The 22,248-nt window shown below is 37.9% G+C and overlaps 3 protein-coding genes across 3 annotated transcripts; 1 reads left to right on the top strand and 2 right to left on the bottom strand.

Annotated features, from left to right (window-relative positions):
• Nucleotides 1-2,376: 2,376 nt before the first annotated feature.
• LOC103708765 (elongation factor 1-alpha) lies at nucleotides 2,377-6,648 on the bottom strand. The gene is made up of 3 exons (XM_039124269.1): nucleotides 6,406-6,648; nucleotides 3,824-4,318; nucleotides 2,377-3,592 (listed from the first exon to the last, which is right to left on the bottom strand). Exons 2-3 carry the CDS (start codon nucleotides 4,283-4,285, stop codon nucleotides 2,711-2,713), a joined length of 1,344 nt encoding a protein of 447 aa, XP_038980197.1. The 5' UTR covers nucleotides 4,286-4,318; nucleotides 6,406-6,648; the 3' UTR covers nucleotides 2,377-2,710.
• A 1,909-nt stretch (nucleotides 6,649-8,557) lies between these two features.
• On the top strand, nucleotides 8,558-14,340 carry LOC103708781 (mitochondrial import inner membrane translocase subunit TIM14-2-like). Its single transcript, XM_008793864.4, has 3 exons — nucleotides 8,558-8,782; nucleotides 11,700-11,878; nucleotides 13,858-14,340. Exons 1-3 carry the CDS (start codon nucleotides 8,780-8,782, stop codon nucleotides 14,012-14,014), a joined length of 339 nt encoding a protein of 112 aa, XP_008792086.1. The 5' UTR covers nucleotides 8,558-8,779; the 3' UTR covers nucleotides 14,015-14,340.
• A 1,749-nt stretch (nucleotides 14,341-16,089) lies between these two features.
• LOC103708788 (protein IQ-DOMAIN 1-like) lies at nucleotides 16,090-22,153 on the bottom strand. Its single transcript, XM_008793875.4, has 6 exons — nucleotides 21,993-22,153; nucleotides 21,429-21,548; nucleotides 21,005-21,331; nucleotides 19,746-19,967; nucleotides 17,345-17,464; nucleotides 16,090-17,101 (listed from the first exon to the last, which is right to left on the bottom strand). The coding sequence occupies exons 2-6, from the start codon at nucleotides 21,501-21,503 to the stop codon at nucleotides 16,373-16,375; spliced, it is 1,473 nt and encodes a 490-aa protein (XP_008792097.2). The 5' UTR covers nucleotides 21,504-21,548; nucleotides 21,993-22,153; the 3' UTR covers nucleotides 16,090-16,372.
• Nucleotides 22,154-22,248: the final 95 nt, after the last annotated feature.

Here is a 22,248-nt window from a genome sequence, read left to right as displayed (position 1 = left end):
TATAGTTTGCATTATGGGTTGGGCTTCAAGTTTTTGGGCACCAAACTTTCCATATCCAAACTCGGTCCAATAAGACTTTAGGTTTGATTGTGAGATCCAATCCTCGCCAAAAGCTTATCAAGTCTAATTTTGTGACCCAAATCTTATATTTTGGTTTAGTTTCTGATTGGCTTATTAGGTTATCAATATACACATACATATCCACACACACACGCACAAGCGCGCCCACACACACACACAGATATATATATATATATATATATATATATTGCATAGATTTTTATTCTTTATAAGATCGTGCATATGTAAATTACAAGAAGGATAGGAGCACAAGGAGAGGAGCAAAACGGTAAGAAGCAAAGTTCCCATAAAAAACTTCATGGAAAAAATTTAAGGAAATGTAAATTAATTTTTCAATGTACTTATTATTTTTTCTCCATTTTTTTTTTAACATTCTCGCAGCTTTTCTCATCCACCGCAAGTTATCAGCAATTACTTTAGATGATTCTCCAAATATGCACTACAAGTGTAGATTATTAAGCATGTATACTAAGAAAGGTAGTAATGTCTAACCCCACACTTAAGTCTGGCTTTAATCATATGCATCAAGGATGACAAAGTAGCTTTATAAGAAAAGCCACGTGGCACACATGTTTCATACGTGTGGAAAAAAAATCTCCCACCATGTGAGCTTTATAAGAAAAGCCACGTGGCACACATGTTTCATACGTGTGGAAAAAAAATCTCCCACCATGTGGTGCTTATTCCGGGTGCACAAGGAGGTGCACCAAGAAGTATTCAAAACAAAAATAACATCAGAAGCTATTTTCTTTCAGTTCAGGTGAAAGCTTTTTTTTTTTGAGCAGGAAAAAAAAAAGATGGAAGGTTGATAATTTAATAAATGCTTGCAGGGTAATCATTAAAACATCATGTGATATTTTGCCTAAAGCAACTAATATTGGCCAAACCATATAGCTTGAACCCAACACAGTAAAAGAATTTACAAAACATTGCAGTACAGATCAAAGATTAGTACATCAGAATGTCTCATTTTCTATATTGTTCTCTACAGAATTGCATAGATAACAGAAATATCTTCACTTCTTTTATTTTTCTCTTCAATATCGCCACCGCATTTGAACAAGCAGTTTGTGGAAGATCTGAGTGGAACAAGCCTAGAGGCTAAAATGGCAAAGAAAACAGAAAAGGACAACATTTTTTGTTTTAGATGTACAATAAAGAGACAATGAGAACAAAGTCATTGACAGAAGGTCGAAATTATCTGTGAAAACCCCTAGTAAATTATAAGAGCATTCATAAAGGCTAAACACACTCAAGCATGAACCATTCATACAAAAATTCTAGAATAGTTAAGAGAACGCTCAAGTAAGTTTGCAGACAATAAAAATTGCAATTACTTGGATATGAAACACCCCTTCAACCCTCACAAGGCAGCTAATAAGTTCATACAAACAAGCTATTCCCCTCACTAAGTTCAAAGCTTGATTCATAGAGCAGAATTAAGAGCCGTTGGATCTTTGCGGTTACCATACATGGATGTAAAGATATTATTGCACCATATGCACGAGATATCTATGATAAATATCCTAGTTACCAAAGAACAGAGAGAGAAACACTTTGAAGTCCTTCAAAAACTGATGTACCAGACTTGCATTTCATCTGGCAGCATTTAAGGCCGCTACACTTTCATTCTGTAGCTTTCCCACAGATTAATTGCAATTCTGCCACCAATTTCACTAGCAAAACAGCAAAGAACCCTACACCATCCATTAAGCAAAGGTATTCCCTCCAAAACAGATTGCTGATATCCCACAAGAATCAATCCCATTGAAAATGTGGCAGAAGTCAGCAGCATGCAAGGTTCTTATTGACAAGACAGTTACAATTTTCCTAGATTCATTCCCAGTAGGGCCTTGTATGTACCTCACCAATTGTGTTCTCAAATGGCCACAAGCATGATGCCCAACATAGCAAGCAACTGGGCAGAGGGAACAAAACAACTCATGAATCCAAGGTCCAAATCAAACACAAACTAGCCACATCATAGTAAGAAAAGGAATAAAAAGTAGCTGCACAGCTGAAGAAGAATGCAATTATTACCTGTTCTGCATTCTTTTTAAGTTGGAATCAAGAAAGATCAGACAACTTACACCTGAACCTCATCTTATCTGCAAAAATATATAGGAATGCAAATTTGAAAAAAGAAGACATGCAAAAGTAAAAGCACATCCTCCAAGGCACAATGCACCTCCCTGTCCGCACGCAACAGGTTTAAAGCATAGCTGAGGCATGGAGCCACAGACTATTACCTTTTTATGTTTACCCATTACAGCAATATAATATCACAATCGAACAAAGATTGAAACAAATAATTTATTAAAATTCTGAACATTAAAAAGATACTGTAGCTTAAGATAGCGAAACTATTCAAGCTGCCCAGGAGCAAAAACCTAAAAATTCTGAAGCAGCTGATTGGAGTCTAAAATGGATACCAGCAATGCCATAACAAAGACACAAAACACAAAAGACTCCACCACCGCCTATCAAGCACCCAGTTCTGCAACAGGTTGCCAAATAGAGACAATGGCGTTGACCAAAACCTATAGCAAACACCATGAAAAACCAAACCGACACTGCTACCTACTAAATTCCTGCAGACTCTGACCAAAACACATTCAGAATGCATGTTTCACTTCTTCTTTGCAGCAGCCTTGGTGATCTTGGCACCAGTAGGATCCTTCTTCTCAACGCTCTTGATGACACCAACAGCCACTGTCTGGCGCATGTCTCTCACAGCAAAACGACCAAGAGGTGGGTACTGAGAGAAGGTCTCAACGACCATGGGCTTGGTGGGAATCATCTTAACAAAACCTGCATCACCATTCTTCAAAAACTTGGGTTCCTTCTCAAGTTCCTTTCCAGACCGTCGGTCAATCTTGGTAAGGATCTCCGCAAATTTAACAGCAATGTGAGAGGTGTGGCAGTCAAGCACAGGAGCATAACCATTGCCAATCTGACCCGGATGATTCATGATAATAACCTGAGAAGTGAAGCTGGCTGCCTCCTTTGCAGGATCATCCTTTGAGTTAGAGGCCACATAACCACGCTTGAGATCCTTGACGGCAACATTCTTCACATTGAAACCCACATTATCACCAGGAAGGGCCTCCTGCAGGGCCTCATGGTGCATCTCCACCGACTTGACTTCAGTTGTCAGACCGCTGGGACCAAAAGTGACCACCATGCCAGGCTTGAGAGTGCCAGTTTCAACACGTCCGACTGGGACAGTACCAATGCCACCAATCTTGTACACATCCTGAAGTGGCAGACGGAGAGGCTTGTCTGAGGGCCTCTTGGGCTCCTGGATCAGGTCAAGGGCCTCAAGAAGGGTGGGACCCTTGTACCAGTCCAGGTTGGTGGACCTCTCAATCATATTGTCACCCTCAAATCCAGAGATGGGTACAAAAGGAATCTTCTCTGGGTTGTAACCCACCTTCTTGAGGTAAGAAGAAACTTCCTTCACGATTTCATCATACCTGGCCTTAGAGTACTTTGGAGTTGTGGCGTCCATCTAGAACAATGCAGCATAACAAATAAATAACAAATACGATTAAAACGATCATATCCGACAGGCTATGTGCTTAAATGAAGGAACAAGAAAAGAAGAAAAGGAACATGGTAATTTAACACAATAGTAACAAAAAAACTTGGGATGCATTGAACCTAAATGTTCTATTTTGAACATAAATTGTGCATACACCTAACAGATGCTCCGTGAACAAAATAGATCTCAGTTTTTTACCTTGTTACAGCAGCAAATCATCTGTTTAACCCCAAGAGTGAAAGCAAGCAAGGCATGCTCACGGGTTTGACCATCCTTTGAAATACCAGCTTCAAATCCACCAGTGGTGGAGTCAATGATCAGAACAGCACAATCAGCCTGAGAGGTACCAGTAATCATATTCTTGATGAAGTCACGGTGTCCAGGAGCATCGATAACAGTGCAATAGTACTTAGTGGTCTCAAATTTCCAAAGAGCAATGTCAATGGTAATTCCTCTCTCACGCTCAGCCTTAAGTTTGTCAAGGACCCAAGCATACTTGAATGACCTCTTGTTCATTTCAGCAGCCTCCTTTTCGAACCTCTCAATCACACGCTTGTCAATACCACCAAGCTTGTAAATGAGATGGCCAGTGGTGGTCGACTTACCAGAGTCGACATGACCAATGACCACAATGTTGATGTGAACCTTTTCTTTCCCCATGATGGACGTGAATGACTACTAAAGCAACGATAACTGTCCAGAAAGAAGATGACAGACAACATTAGACATCAATCCAATAAACTGATTGCAAGCTTCATATTTTAAAACCTTCAATAACCAGGGTAATCATCAAGGTTTGACTACTAAAGCAAGAATAGCTGTCAAGAAAGAACGCAGACAACATTAGACATCAATCAGATGAAAAGTTGATATATTTAAAAAACCTTCAATACACAGAGTAATCATCAAAATTACATGACATATACAAGTAACATTGCTCAAAACATACTAAAACTTCTGATTTCTCATTAAATTAACAATGTAATTAGCCACGGTTTAACAGTCCAACGTGCAAATACAATCCTTTGCTGTTTTAGTGCCAAACACACTGAAACTATCATATAAAATTTACATATTGGATCGCTCATAGATATTAAAAAATCAGTGTGATTATTCTAGGTTATACCAAGACAGGAAACCTGAAAAATCTATCAAATGAGATATCTTTATCTTTTTAAAAAAAGATCTTTAGCTCAGATGACCAATGATCTTTCAAGCTGAACCAAATTTTTTTATTTAAGCATCAAATTGCAGAGGCACAAAAGGCAACATCATAAGTTTGTAATCAACTAACTGAAAGATATCAGCAGCCTGCAGACAAGTTTAAAATATGTTTGTTCAAATATCATGAATACTAAAGTAACTTGCTAGTGCATTTTCACCAATTCAGACAGCCCAAAAGTGAAGCTATGTCATTCTAATAACAGATCAGTAAATATAAACAAATGGTGTCAACAAAAGAGACATTAAAAAGGGAAGAACATCTAACTATGAAGCATATGTTTTCCGATAATTAATTACAACAACAAAAAGAGTCTAATCTTCAAATTTTAGAACCACTTTTTCATGGTGGGAGATGTCTTTGTTTGACTCGTTTTCAACATAACAAAGATACCCACAATTAACTTCCAATCAAAGTATTTTATGATAGTACAGCCATATAATATATACATTAAAATGGATAGGCACTTTTTTATGTAATTAAGCAGGCAAACGAGTAAACTTCATATTTTCTAGTTAACTAGCAAACACTATGCTTTGCTATATTCCCGTTATATAAACAAAACTTTCAGGAGAAAATAAAATAATAGAAAACATAATCCTGCTTCATTCACAAATTATTGTGAAAGATCTTGCCATGAAGATTGATAATGAAATATGTCCATACTAAAATGATTTGCCCTTTTGAAGAATCTCACTTTCGGACCAATCAGTATGCATATCTCAGATTTTCCATCACCCAAATTGGCAAGGTCAGCCATTTTTGAAATTGGAATGAACTAATCACGTCCAATAGGATTTGAACCTATACCAAAGGTTTAATTAACCTCTGTCCTTTCCATTAGACAATGGACGCTTTTTCATTCCCGATTTCTTCGTTCTACATATATTCTTTTTTGATGAAAACAAATTCACAAGGAACATAATACATGATATCAGATCAGCGAAAAGACAGTACAGTTTCATAAATGTTGCTAACTTCATCTGTACAAAATAGTAATAAGACAGACAACAAATCCGTCATCAAAATTTAGTTTTTAAACGATAAAGTCTAAAGAGAGAACTACACCAATAACAGAAATTAGCTCTAGATATGAACAACAAATTACTTCTGGCAATTAGATCCATAAGACATGAAGTACTGCAGAAAAGGTATCTATCGTACGCACCACAAACAATCCGAATCCCTCCAAAAGAAAAAATTCTTATCGCAAATTACTCTTAAGAAAAATCATAGAATACTGGTTCAGATCCGTTGAAGCAAAAAAGAAATCACATATATGCAAAATCCAGATCTACTGATTTAATTTAAAAGATTCAAGAACTCATGCAACAAAAAGAATCAGACTATATGCAGCTCTTAAAAAACCAGATTCGATCTTTAAGAATCATTTTTGCAGAGATCGTCACAGATCTAACCCACAAACAACTACGATGAACGAAGAGAAATCTTTCGCAAAACTAGATACACAAAGAGAAAGATAGGACCTTTCTGAATCGGAAAAGGATAAAAAATAGCAAACGACCGAAAGATGGAGGAGGTGGAAGGAAAATCTCACCCAGGAGAGGAAGGCCAGCGCTCGAGAGAACGGACGGCCGCTGAAGAACTGGCAAAGGTTTGGGAGCCAAGGAGAGACACTCGAGTTCATTATAAAGTGATCCACCGCAGCCGGGTTGGCTAGGGTTTCCCTCTCCGCCGTCGGATCTCCCATCCGACGGTCTTTGGCTTGTCAAGTTCTTGCCGTTGATTTCGATCCGACGTACCCTTCTGCCCCCTGCTTTCCGCGTTGTCTTGCGAAGATCCAAAAAAAAAAAAGAAAATAATAATAATAAATTATTATTATAAATATATTTTAATTGATCTAAGAACCCTAGGAAGGACATTGTTTTTGAAGGTATCAGTTGTGGGCCGTCCGATCTGGTCCATCCGAGGGCGGAGGTTAGCTAGTTTGGCCGGCCGCATGCTGGTTCTCGGGCCTCCTCACGAAATCGGTTGGGTTCTTTGTTGGCGTTAATTGATCAAGCTGAAGAAAGGTAGGTGGCGAGTGGATCGCACCAAGTTGGGCCTCCACTTGCACCTCTTTACTTTTGGGATAAAAAGTGGGTACGGAGAGGATGCTGCCCAGCTAGGCCCCAAGCAATAGCTTGAAATTGTGAATATTTTATCTAACTTATGCTGTTATGCATAAATGGACCAAGATGGGGGAATAAATAAATACTTTCCTTGGAAAGTGAGAGAGGGATGGGATAGTGCAGGAAAAGCACTCAACCGAGTAGCAGATTGGATAGTCTCATATATGGCTAACCATTCTGGAGAAACCCTATGGTCAGGGGAGAGGGAATTATCCGGTGCATTCCAGGACTTGTTATCTTTTGACTTTTTTGGATGTATTCGTATCCAATTTGTATGAGATATCCATGATCATACTTTCAATACAGGAGGAGATGGGTTTGGAAATGCAAAATACTATCATGAAAATCTTTTTATTTATCTAGTGTTTAGACTGATGGTATAAAATGTCTAGACATTAATACAAATCAATAGTCGGGATCAAGCTGCTTGGGCATTTGTTATGACATAATTCGACTACAAACTTGTTGCTTGCAAGACATCCTTAATCATCTACCATATCAATTATGCTCGATAAACCATCTAACTAACATGTTGGATTATGTTTTACATTGGATTTCACAAATTAGATATTCAATTCAAATTGCAAATATTGTTTTCCACATTACTGTAAATAAATATGTGCTTGGAGAGAGAGTAACTAGAACTTTCATCAGAATGACTATAATTTTGTTCATTGTACTGAAAATAATGATTTTTATGAGAAGATTCTCCTAGTGGAACTTTGTATATCACATGTTTTGCATAAATATGAAGTCAAAAATCTATTCCTAGTGCTCTAGTTCCTATTCATTTGATTGATCGTTGTAGTTAGTATTATCTATTCCTAGTGCTCCATAAGCATGAAATTTGCAAATAAACTATTTCACCACATAGATCATGAATGCATCAAATTCACCTCTAATACCCTTTACATTTGGTTTTCTTTCATAAATTAATATTTGGCCCACATTCTCACATATCCACCTCTACATAGCATATTTCACATAAAACAATGTCTATATAAAAAAATAGGCACCATTTATCGAGTTTTTCAAAATAACTTTCTCCTAGAAATTTTCACATCATCAATAAGGAAAAGAATACTTGGTAGATATTATAATTGGGTGATTATATTTGCTTTTTTATGGTATGTTATATATTTTTTTTCTAACAACTAGTCATAATACGCTTGGTTAAAGGTTTTAGATATGGATAATTTTTAGAAAGATTTCAATATAAGCTAGGCACCAATATACTTTACAATTTATTTATTATATTTTATTTTAAACCTATATAGGGTTTTTTGGCTATGCCCAACAAAGAATTTACATTTGACAAAATTTTAATTGCACATAAAATAATGGAAATTTTAATCCAAAAGGAGTTTCTTCCTTAGATTTGGACTCTTTCTTCTTGGACTCTTCCTTTGAATGTACTAATTCTAGAATCAATTCGTTACAATGTAGTACGATCTTAATTCTTGAGAAAAATAACCAGGACTGAAAAGTCGAGAAAGACATTTGTATCAGTATATACGTGGAATTTGATATACTCCCAATAAGTGGATCCTATGACCGTTAAACTATGATCAGACGGTCCAAACACATGGGGGTCTCCGCGGGTGAAAAACCTAGGTGAGCCACGCAACGGCTTGCCCATTGGATCCCCCGATACGGAGACTCTCCGGCGAAGCGACCGTCATAGCCGCCGCGGCCGCCGCCGCCGCTTCCTCCGCGCTGTGGCGATATAAACCCTAGCAAACAAATCTATATAGAGCGGGAACGCCCATCCCCACACTCTCACGGATTCATTATCGCAATATGGTGAGTTCTTCAAACCCTTCAACTTCAACTATGTCCGAATCCTTGATTCATCTGGATGTTTTCTTGATATCCATGTCTCTCGTTCTTACTTTCTTGATGCGAGTAGAGAGGTCTTATAATTTGATGCTGGAGCCTGGAAGTGGCTCAAGAAGAAGAATCGGGCCAATAGGATTCGTGGTTGGAATCGAGGGATTGCATGACGGAAGACGAGGAGAATGCGGGAGGGGAAAAAACCCCAACAAACCTAATAAAAAATTCCGAAAAAATGGGTACAAGAGAGATTAGATGACAACAGAGGATCCTGGTGAGATCATAAGAGTTTTTTTCCCAAAGAAAATTTTGTGGCTGAAATCTGATTATAGGTTCTAGATGCATGCAGGCGCTGCGCTTAAAGATCAAAAATTGACATTCCACAGCAAAAGATCTTTGATAGCCGAATGCAAAATTATATCATTCACAAAAAATTGTCCCATTATGGGACAAAAAGGTGAAACTTGTAGTTGCTTAGGAATTTTCAGGACCTTTATCATTGCAAGGTTCTTATTTCAATGCTTGGAATTATATAACAATGGATATCTTGAAACTTTTATCTAATATGTTTCATTATGTCTTCTTCTCATTCCTAATCCTCTGATATAAACTTTCCCTTATCTTCTCATTTGGTACTCTTTAGATATTGTTACACCGGACATTTTGACAATACAGGTCCTTCAATAGCATCATTTGGTCCAAGCATCGAGTTCTTTTCTGCACAAGTTTCTATCCTTGCACATTCCATTTTATCCTAAAAAAAAATCCTGCTTTACTACACCATAGACATAATTTTCTTCATATTCAGCTCTGCAGTATTCCTGATGTTCTGATTCATAGAACATTGCCAGCTTTTGCTATCAAGTGAAACTATCTCCTGGCCTCAAGGGGAATGCTCTAATAAAATAACACTCCGAGCACATTTTAAAGTCAGCAGAGAGTTATGCATCCATTAGAGATTAGGATCCCATTGTCTTTCTTACTTACTAATAATAATGTACATGCACCCACCTCCCCTCCTCCCTCTTGCACAGCCAGACAGTGCCCATTTAGTTTGTATGGAAGTGCTTGCTGCAAGACAGTGCCCATTTAGTTTGTATGGAAGTGCTTGCTGCAAGACAGTGCCCATTTAGTTTGTATGGAAGTGCTTGCTTTTGCTGATGGCCCAAGTTGCATCATTAACCACTCACAAAGGCCATATTGCTTTTGCTGATCGCCCAAGTTGCATCATTAACGACTCATAAAGGCCATATTTAAATCTTATAACTGTCTTTAATTCATTTCCTTGTGCTATTTCGTTTTGAGGTAGGGCACCAATTTGTGTGATGACTTCTTTGAAGTCAACATGTAAAACATGCCCTATAGCTGAATACTTGGGGATGACATTAAGTTGTTATTTATTTTTTGGAATCATTAACAAGTTGTGGGCTAGGTAGTAGGTATCATCTTTTTTCTACTGTTAAGATGATATTTATAAGTTATGATATCATAGAGTCTGGAGCAGTACTTGCACTTAAGTTAGCTAGATATTTCTTTGCTCAGTGGAAAATGTCGCAATATTGTTTAATTTTGTTTGCATATTTTACTCATTATTTTGATGTTACATATCAACTAAGAAACTAAGTTAAGTTCTTTTATTTTCTCTAACACTGAGACTGGATATCAGTTTTAGAGCTGAAAAATCAAAAAGTTTTGTTGGACCATACGTGATCCATTAAGCTGACTCTATATAATTGTGTTGAAGCTTGAGGTTGAGATAGAGAATGCTTCACATTCTTTAGACCCAGTGCGATGTTTACGGTTCTCCATGGATGTGTAATGTGCTTCTTATTTCATAATTAAAGCTTCCACGTTAGGCTTGTAATCTTGATACCCTTATATATATATAAGTAAATCAATATGGGTTTCATAACTCCAAAAAGATTTCCTACTAACTGTTTACCAGGTCTGTACGGTTCAGTCCAAAAACTAGCATCGATTTTTTTTTTTGTGGGTTGGGGGGGAGAGGGGAGGAAGACAAAGCTATTGGTAAGTACTAACAATTCATATTTGCTTCAGTTCCATTTTTTTCTGTAAACAAAAATGTATACAATATGGTTAATTCAAGTGTCTTGTTTCTTATAAATATTAACATGTTTTATGCATCGAAACCTTCTTGTCTTATTAAAATGCCAAGAATTCCTTGGAGGTACATGCTACTGTTGCTAAACATCTGTAAAAAATGTCATACTATGTTAACATCTTTAGATTGCAAACTGTCATAACTTAACTCTATCATGGAATGCAATTAATAGTAAAAAAAAGGCAGCCTAATACACGAGACTTCCGCTGCTGTGGCATTTGGGGAAAGTCAGATATATGCAACCTTATCTCTACATGTGGAGAGGTTACTTTCATGTTTCGAATTTGTGATATCCAAGTCACAATGAAGCAACTTTACCATTGCCTCATGACTCACCCTCAAAACAATTAATAGAAAAAAATTTTAAAATAGCTTTGGATTCTGCAAGTCTTGATTTTCTTGATATGCATCATCACAATTTCTTCATATTGCAATGCAGGGCCCTGATATGCCATAATTGGAATAGATATTAATTGATAATTAATACTATGCCAATAGAGATAGAAGAGATACAATCTAAGATATGGTGGCTTGTCTCATGTTGTGATGGAAAATTACTTGTTGATATTATACCATACATTCCACATTGACTTATACTTTCGATCATGCTTCTATAGCATATTACTTGTATTTTCATTTTATCAAACATCTTAGAGATTTCACTTACATGCTACGGCATGGCTTCCTCTCCCCTATGAATACTGTTCAGGACTTCAGGACTTTGTTTTGTTTTGTTTCTGATGTTAAATGGTCTGCACTCTGCAGGTTGCACCACTTTTAGCAGGAATTGCAGTAGCTGCTGCTGCTTATGCTGGTAAATATGGAATCCAAGCCTGGCAGGCATACAAGGCACGGCCAATTGTTCCTCGGATGCGAAAATTTTATGAAGGTGGCTTCCAGCCTACCATGACTAGAAGAGAAGCTGCTCAAATTCTTGGAATTAGGTAAGCACATCTGAGTTATTGGAATAGATAATCCAAACTGCTCTCAATATCAACTACTTTATGTTGTCTGCCTATAGAAACAGATAGACATTTCTAGGGTATATTCACAGGTATAATATCTTATATATGTGCTTAAAAATTTGAAATGCATGTAGAAGATTATTGAATGATATGATGAATTCTTGTTGGCAGTATCGTCCATTGATCTGCAGTTGAGGTAGCTACTGGATGCAGTGAATAAACCACCATACAAATAAATTGCAACTGACCAGTTTTCTATAATATTTTTCTTCATTGAGTCAGTCTTTGCATCAGTTACACCATGAGCATTTTTTTACTTTTGTCATTTTTTCATGGTGCCACATCTTCCTTCAGTAAATTGTATACAACCAGACCAGTATCAAGCAACCACATCATGCCCATGCAAACTCGAATCTTTAAAATTGCAGGGTATGATGTTTATACTAATTTGATGAAACTTGGTCATATTTCACATTTGTCATCTTGTGATTATAAAAGAAAAGAAAGTTGTACATACGTGCTGATGCTAGCACATCTGTGTTGGTGCATGTTTTTGCTCATAGATTTGCATTATGAACAGCACAGCACTAGGCAAAAGTCAAAGATATTTGTTTGAGCTAATTTTACTCTGATAGCTATGTGCTGTAAAAGTTGAAGGATACAAGAAAATGTTGGATTAGTTGCTAGCATATTTGATATTGTGAAGCAAATAGAGCAACTATCCATAATTGGTTTTCCCTCCCTATCAATGCCTGTCTGTTGATTTCACCAATTATTAAATTTCAACAATTTGGGATTGTGCTAAGTGCATTCAATTATATTCTCTGTGAAGGCATTTTATGTCATAATTACTGGAAAACCATATGTTTCAGGCTCTTTGATGAGTCACTGTTCACAATTTTTTATTGTGTAAAACACATCCCAGTTCAATTTTCCACTGCTTCCCGAGCTTGTTTCTTGTTCTTGTACATAAGATGGCAGGAGAAGAACTTGACATTTATATCCTCCCCCAACTTTTCCTTCATTTTTTTCCAAAACAATTTCCCTTCATTTTGATTATAACTAAAGCAGGGGAACTAGCATTTAAGTGATTGATAGAATTATTGTACTTTCAACACTTTGTCCCTTCAAGTAGGTAAAGTTTTATAGCAGAGAACTGCAAGATATGGAGGGGAATGGTATGAGCAAGTTATGGCAAAAAGTTCATATTCCTAATCTTTGTTCCCTTCCGCTTGCCCAAATCTTGATATTGCACTCAGAGAGCTGCTCCTTTCATCCTTCTGGTTCTGGTTCAGTCATAGGAGTCAACAGGAACATGATCTGCCATGTTTTTTTTATGGATCAAGTGTAGAGTTAAGAGCTGTTAAGAAAACCATTGAAATGTGCACTTAACCAGTTCCAAATTGAGATGAAGGGGACTAAAGGAATGTAAGTACTTGAATTAGGAGGATTTAGTTCATTTTTAAAGAGATTCTGATCTTTCAATATTTAGTGATATGAATTTTACTCATCTTTAGGGCTGCTGTTAATGAGATTATGAATAAACTGACAAAATTGCAATGGTTGTCTTGGGGACGCAAGCTTCTTTCTGGACAGACTCTATTCGTTAGTGTTGCTCAGACATATGACCCTTTTCAAATCGTTCATTACTAGAATTTGCCGTCAACTTTGGCTTGGCTTGGAGTCGAATGAAGTTGCATGGTTTTGATGATTAGTCTAGAGCAGGAGCAAGAATAGGAGAGCGTAGGGTGTCTGTTTGAACAAATTTCCTAGAAAGTTGTTGGCATGAAGGAATTTGGAAATTAGTTTATAGATCAATGATCTATAATGATAATTTCACATATCTTTACTCTTGAGGATGGTGATTTATATTCTGTATTTTTCCCCTGCACTTTTTCTTGCTTATCATTCTTCTTTTCCCTTACCATTATCCTGCTTCCTTCCTTCCAATTTTGCAGGGAAAGCACCCCTCCAGATAAGATCAAAGATGCGCACAGAAAGGTTATGGTTGCCAACCATCCAGATGCAGGAGGAAGCCATTACCTTGCCTCAAAAATCAATGAGGCAAAAGATGTGTTGCTGGGGAAGACCAAAGGCGGAGGATCTGCATTTTGATGTTCCCCTTCTCCTATTAAGATTCCTGGTGCTGCCTCCTAGTTAAATCAGAAAATTGTATTAATTAGAGAAAAGGTGCAGAGCTTGATTTTTTATTACATCATATCTTACACTTACCTAGACCATTTTTGATCTTCTCGGCTAGCCTAAACTTCAAATAAGTTGGCGCCTTTAAAGTACTGTGAAGAATTTTGTTGTGCATTTCGCTAAGAGTACCTGCAAATGTATTACCATTAATTTGGAGGACTTGTAAACACTGATCATCGGATGTTCTCAAATTTTGTTATGCATTGTGGCTATCAGATACTGGAATTGTTTGATTTTGAGCAAATGGCCTTGGAGTAGTGATAATTTGGCATCAAATATATACCATGAAAAATTCTCTATGGATATTTGAGACCTGGCAGCAAAACTTATTAATCGAAATGCATGATTTAAAGATCTTGCACTGACTATTTTCCTTGGAAAATTGGGGACTGGTTATGCATCACCACACCATCTTATTTACAAAATCTTGTGCGCTTGATAATATCCGGTGCATCTGTGGCCAACTCTTTTTCATCTGTAATCTCTATTCGCCACTCTGGTTCGAGTATTCTGCTCCAGCTTTCTTTGTTTTAGTCAGATATGGGATGTTCAGGTGGTTGTGTTTTGTGAATTTTTGTGAACGTTTATGCATTGCTCTGAAAACCTTAGCTAGGACTTGAAATTTCTAACCAGGCTGTATGACAAATGCCTATAATGGATCCAATGCTTAGGATGGATGCAGAAACCTCATTTTTTTTTTCTTGCCTTCTTGCATACATTTTACCTGTTATTTGGGTGTTCCATATTTGCACTCTTTGCACCGGAAATAAAATTACGATCGACCTGTGTAGAGAGCATGTTTATATGGAGAGTGCAAGTCTAACCAGGATCACCATGAGCACCTCTGCATTCCTAGTGCCTGCACTGCGCTTTGGGGTTGGGTGTTTGAAACTGATCGTCATAGATGTGTTGTCCTTTATTTAGCCCACCCCTCTTCTTCTTTTTCTTCATCTTCTGTTTTTTTGGGAGAGAAATAAAAGAGCTGTATGAACAAAAATCAACGACAACAAATGATAGTATTTAATTAATTATATGATAGTATCAATGGATTATATTAAAATCAAAAGGGAAAAATAGCATCATTCATAAAAATGCTAGTCGATACTGATCCAGCCGAGACAAGGTGGAGACATTAATGATGGTCCAAGGTCAGGCTTGTCGCCGCCATACCCCTTGGGCAAATTTTCTTATAATCATAAAGATCAAGGGCATGTTTAGACACTTTAATCTGAATAGCTGAGAGAAACCAAAAGAGGTACTGGCTAGTGCAGTGGTGATGAAATATCAGATGTTTGAGAAAACGGGAAAAAGAAAACAAGAAAACGAGAAAGAAGGAAAAAGTGCAGTTGTGATTTACCAGGAGAAAGAAAGGTATTTGTAATTTTATGTCATCTAAAAGATGGATTTTTGGCAAACGAATTAATGGCTTGATTTTAGGGAGATTATTGCTATGGTTTAATTAGGATGAACCATGTTCTCATTATGTTCACTGATCCGTTGTATGACATGTTATCTCCAAATCAAAACATTCTCTGCTGTATTAGAGGGAAACCATATTTTTGCTTGAATTTTTTTTCTCTTTTTTTTTTTTGAATTTGGAGAGTTACCTTTTGAATAAGTTTTGTATCGGAAAACTTCAGAAATTATCATGTTATCTCACCCAAAACGAATGCAGTATCTTCTGGTGACAGCGCCTTATATTGATTCCAAAGCCCAGAAGTACAGGAGAAATCTTGCTGCAGAGAATCTTTATTTAGGCTGCTCGACCACTGTCGCTGCAATATAGTAGTGTCTCGCAGCTTAAAAATTCCATCCAATCTCATGCTTCAAACAGTTCTATCATCACAGTGCCAAGCATTTTTTACATGGTTTGGATGTCCTTGGATCATTTTAGAGATCTATTGTGGCTTCATTGCACCTACCAACCATAGTGTTGATAGAGCACTGCCTCCTACACTGCCATTTCAAAAAGAAAGGTGAAACCATCATGAATAAACATCAACTTTCATTCAACACCCAATAGCAGGAAAGGACAAGTCTCAGGATCCAGAATCCTGTCACAGAAATTGAATCAAATTCTTGTTTACCCCCCCTACAGCAAGCAATAGGTGGGAATAAAACTAAGAAAAATAATAAAACAAAGCAATCCCCAAAAGCTGATGTGTCATCGATAAACAATTCAATAAAAACAAATCATATTACAATAAACGAATTGGCTGTAGTAATAGGTCCTCCACAAGAGCTTTTTTCCACCTCTCTGCCGCCTTAAGTTTATCTGCTTACACCATTGCTAGTTTTGTGGTCTGCATGGACTTCTACATCCTTAATGGATGCAATGTCCACCTTGGGAGGACCTGAGTGTCGCCTCACTCCTGCTGGAGATGTCACACCATTCTTATCTCCCACTGGAAAAGACAACCTCTTCTTCACAGAACCTACAGACCCTGTATCTGAAGCCTCAATTTTATCATTTAATGGGCTCTGGAAGCGGGTTTTGGCCCTTGCTGATTCTGTTGGTGCCATGTAGCTAGGAGTGGCAGGAGAGCTTGCTAGGCTCTCATCATCCCTGAAGGACGACCATGCTAAGCTGTGCCTCCTGGGGCGCTCCGACTGTATGCTGACTATGCTCCTCGAGTCATCCTCCGACAGGCTCCAGCCAGTTTTCGGGCTTGCTGATTTTATCTTTCTCACAACCAGCGATGTCTTGGAGTTAGGTGTTGATGGAGACTGGCGGCTGGTGGGGCGGTTTAATTTCTGGGTGGTGGGTGAGGGCCTCTCCAGATTGCTGTCACGCCGAGCATAGGCTTTGATTATTTCCCCTCCTCCAATACTTTGGCTGGTGCTCTTTACAGAGGCATGATCACTGTTGAGCTCTCTATCTGTCGTGCTCTGGCTTTCCCATGGCCTTGCCACCATCCAGCGCTCCAACCAGCTCCAACCCCACTGTGGGTTGTTGGGATCCATAAACATTGGGGCCGCTGACCTTGAAGAGTTCTTCCACTGTTGGACAGTTTGAGAGTAAAATAATTGAGTATAATCCATGCTCGTCTCATAAAAATGAAATATAAATGAAGACTGCATCAGATTGACTGAAACAGTGCTAACACCGAGCAGCAGCAAAATGGGACAACGCAACATAAAGTGAACTGCAAATGACTGATGAGAAAACATAAGTAGATGCTGTTGCATGGAGAAAATTAGACTAGCATTCGATCATGTGATTTAGTTAAATGTGCTGAGTACCTGATGAGAAAATGCATAAGCCAATGCTCTCTCTCTTCTTATTGCAGCCTCTTGCTTGCTCAGCAGACTTGCTTCAATTTGCTCTTTGGATTGTATTCGATCATCCCATTCCTCTCCCCTCTGTAATCAGAACAAACATCAGTAGGCTGAAGATGGTTAACTAGCTTTACCATAGGCGCAATAATTCCTCTCCATAGACCACAGCATAGTTTCAAGAAGTTATGGTTAAATTGAAATGTAACAAAATCTTATCAATATAAATTTTGATCCTTGTCATGTTAGTCCTTCATTTTCAGAAACAAATATTGATCAATCTTCTTTCCTGGGATACAAATTGCCAACACTTTCCAATGCTTGGATGAGACAACACACAAAAAATTTAGTTTTCAACCAACTATATATGAACATTATTAATGAAAAGACAGATGGAATAGGGTGTACAAACAAACCCAGAGGCTATCGGTTTCAATTGGAATACCTAATCCATGGGCACTGTCTAGATGTGCCTCTTCTTCTTATAGCTACATGTCTGCATCACTAATTCATGTCTCCAGGCATGCATCCTTACGTTCATTTATACAAGTAGTCAAGCATATATACAAGCATATGAACAGATGCACGCATGCTCCATTACATCCATCACATCTGAATGCATATATCTGGTAGCATACATATACAGGTTTGCATGTACCAATATACACTTGTTGCACTAAGCCATATACATAGATATAAATGCGGCATCCATGTATCATCCATGCATGCATGAAGACATAAAGCACTCAGGTGCGATGCAGATGCATTCATACAAGTCAAGCTTACATGCATACATTACGTCAATGTATTCTCATGAATGATCTACACATCCGTGCATGCATGCTTTCACTCAAAACACGTGACGCAAGCATGCATTCCTTCATTAAGTAACACTCTGGTTAAAGGTACATGTAAAGCCATTGGCCAATATGCGTGCAGAGAAGGGAAATGTAAATGTTCCATCAACACAGCATATATACAGATACTCATTGAAACCTTCCATATTTTTCCCACAACTAGCCATTACATGGTAAGCCAGATTGGTTTCAACAAAGTTACCAAAGAAAACAAGTGCTTATAAAAGAACTTTAGACCTTTCAGATCTAATAGCTTTCCCCTCTCGTCCACTTCATTATATGAATAAGTCGTATTTGATGCTGATTTGGTGTAATGGTTACCAAACCTTTTTGACTCCATATATCATCATCTCGATCTCTTTTCTCAGAAAAAAGGACATTTTATCTTTATTTGGATGGAAGTGCATCTCTAATGCAATTTGTGGTGCAATCAAATTAAAGTTTTCTAAAACCAAAAAAAAAAAAGATGAATTGATTGCTAGTAACTTTGAAATTTTAAGTTCCCGGAATGACGACAAGTCTGATGTCAGTCTCTCAAATGGGAATGAAGGAACTAAAAATTTGCCTTTGGAAGCTAAAGCGAAAGCTTGCTCGAAACATATGTATCATTCAAAATAGTTATTTCTGTAATTTTTTTCAAATAAATGACTTCACATCTTGCATATAACCATTCACTGGTCAAGTTTCCAGGTGGTTGACAGGTCAAAGACATGAGGTTTTTTTGGACATTGAGCACCCATGCCTGAGTGTTCTCGAATCAATATTGCACTATAGATTTGCTTATCTTGAAACCAAAGGCAACTAAAGAAACAAGTTAGAGAAGATGTTAAAAGAAGATAGCGATCTATATGAAGCTGCCAAAGAAATTAAATGGCCTACAAATCAATATCAGCAGGTGCAAAAGCACAGAATAACTACACCTAAGTCCTAACAATAAAACAACAGACTGGAATCTTTTGATCTGTCATACGGAGTTACTTCAAGTGATATGGTCCCCTCCTTCGCCCAAAAAGGAGAGGGGGAGGGGTGGGTTGCAAGGGCTCGTCCGCTTTATATAACACAAATTTCCCATTCTATAGAAACGCGCGGGTAAAATCTCGAAGTGAAAGAAAAGGCAATGCTTCTAGTTCTGGAAATAAAGAATTAAGAGGTTTGTTGAGAAAGGATGTTAAAGCACAAGGAGAAATGAGCAAGACAACAATAAAAGCATCTTTCTCTATGTTATTCAGCAAACCCACATGTCTACTTGTGTGTTCCGCTATCAAGCATAGTCCTACCAGATATTGTTCATTTTCCCAGACTCATTTTTGGTAATTTGTAAAACATTATTCCCACCTAAAACTTTATTCCAAACCCTGGTACTTTGTAATAAGAAAAAAGAGAAATGAGCAAGACAACAATAAACTGGAGTTTCATGCAGGTTTCTGCTTGTCCATGTAGATAAAGAGGTTAAGCAGAAAAGCAGACCCCATTTAAATATAATAAATAAAATGTTAGATAGATGTATGTACCCTCAAACTTTCAAGCTCTCTCTCACGTTTAAGCAGCAGCTGCCGTTGAAGGGCCTGGTTTTCCTCGAGCATTCGGATTCTCCTAGAACGGATCTGTGACTGAACTCTTGCCAGTGTCTGCATGCAACGTAACGTAGTTGTGGCTTGACGCTTGACAGAATTTCCATCAATCAAGTACTTCAACCTAACCAGTCCTCTCAGGGCCCGCAGTGCTCTTCTTGCCTGATATAATGTAGAAACAATTTAAAAGTTTTGCAAGCATATTCAACAGCTTAAGAACAGGAGATTCAAATACTAATTATTTGATGATGTCGACAGTAAGTTTAATAACGGATAGGGCCCATAGGTGCCAAGCGGATTTCATGTTCGCATTAGATATACTGTTTAATTCTAAGAAAAAGATAACTACCAACTATTTGGTTTCGTAAAGCTTGAGCTGGAGGTAAACAAATTACATCTTTTTTTTTATTAATATGTCATAGTCCAAGTAACTTTAACTGATATTGGTGGAAATGGGATACCAAGGCCTAAAAGAATAATTGTATAGGATGTAGTAAATAGCATGTTTCATGCACTTTCAGGGAAGTTTTCTTATTTTGTATAAATGAATTTAACAACTTTGTTTCTTAAAAATATTGATCTAGAAAATGACAAAACAATGAATACGATAAAATATAAGCAAAAACTGAATATGCTTTTTAAAGGTCAGCAAGTCTGACACTTCAAGTTTCCAGCTCAGAACGTTGTGCTCAACAACTCATGAGTAATCCAAAGGTAAAAGCAAACTATTTGACTGGTAATCTTCTGCCAGGAAAACTGATCTAACTAGAAATTGAACTTGCTAGAAACATGTACAAAAGAAAGGTCTTCTTCGTTATCTTTTGCAAAACACTGAGAAAAACCATGTTCGAAAGGTTTCATACCAAAAAGTCAACGGTCTCATATGATGCTAGATCATGTCTAAGGAGAATTACTACATTTTTCAACCACCATAATTGTTGGCCTTCTTTTCTAATATTTAAATAGAAAAGAAAAAAGGTGGAAGGCAATTTAATTTCTCCAAGCACCAATGCTGGTCCAGAGAGAAACAGCGTCCTCTTCAGTTACTAAGATCATAGTTTAACATGCATTGTTCTTTAATCATAACCGCACAGTTTGATATCATTGTTCAATGCCATAATAGGCAAGCATGTGAGGCAAAAATTAAAAAGGAATCTATCTGAAAGAGCAAGAAGGTTTGAGCATTTGGGTTTATATACCAGGTATCCTCGGAAGGCAGTCTGGATCTTGATTGCTGCAATCTCCTCTCTCGACTTTCCGGGGAACCTTGCCGCTGTTGTGAGGCGAACGACCTCCGCAGCAGCCCGACCAGCTGCCGCAGCAGCCTCCGCTGCAGCTGCAGTGACCTGCACCACAGAGCAGGCACGGTTGTTCTGCTCATTCTCGGCCTCGACCGCTTTGACCTCCTCATGCTGAGGCAAAGGTGGATGAGGAGGAACTGAGACTGGAGCAGCATTCTCTAATGGCTCCGGAGGGCATGGATCTGAATTCTTGGACGTCTCAAGTAGTGATTTCTTCTTGGATTTCTGATAGTAGGAAGAGAAAATATAACATTTTGAACAAAGACATTTGATAGTCACAAAAAATTGGAAAAAGCAAAGGAATGCGAGCAAGATCCAAAACCTCTCTCTTCTTCTCCTTCGATTCCGGGCTGAAAACCCTCTTGACAGCACCAAACCACTTCGACTTCCTCCCCATTCTTTCTTTCCTTTCCCCCACCTTATCTCATTACTCGGTCCCGATCTTGAAATCAAGAATCATCATAGAATGAATGTTATAAATTCCATACGCTCGAGTCAAATTGCGAGATAAAAAAAAAACGGAATCTTTCAAGCGTCAGGACACGCCAGATCTCGAGTTCCTTCCAAAAATCAAAACCCAAATCTCTCACCTTCAGAGATCCAGAAGAAATGGCAGAGACCAAAAATACCATAAAAATTTAATCTTTTTCGCAAAGCAAGGACAACCACACTGAAATCAAGATAAAAAAGAGATCTTTTACCAAAAACTATACATACGCTCGGAGGAAGAAAAACAAAGAAAAAAAAGAGAAAGGAGCTCCACATTGGCCCCGACACAGCCGAAAATTAAAGAACAAGGAAAAGAAAAAAGAGATCAAAAACCGAGACAAAAGAAAAAGCAAGAAAGCATGCATCAACCTGTTAGGGATTCAAAAAAACCCATTACCTGGTAATACTGATACCCTTCTCTCCCTCGCCTCTCTACTCCCCCCAGCGGAGAACAACAAGAACCGAGAAAAGAGAGAGAATTTAGACGGATCGGGAAGGGAGCAGAGAAGAAGTATCTCCCTTTAACTCCGTTCGAAGCGACGAGGACTGCAATAAAAAAGCACCAGCCGAGGAAAGGGGGGATGAGGTAGGAGAAAGGGGTGGGGCCCATAGCGGAGAACGATACCGGAGGTGATCTAAAAATTTTTTATTTG

Source organism: Phoenix dactylifera, chromosome 3 (assembly GCF_009389715.1).
Source record: "Phoenix dactylifera cultivar Barhee BC4 chromosome 3, palm_55x_up_171113_PBpolish2nd_filt_p, whole genome shotgun sequence".
NCBI lineage: Eukaryota > Viridiplantae > Streptophyta > Magnoliopsida > Arecales > Arecaceae > Phoenix > Phoenix dactylifera.
The sequence above is the reverse complement of the archived record's forward strand: the minus strand, read 5'-3'. Positions and strand labels throughout refer to the sequence as shown.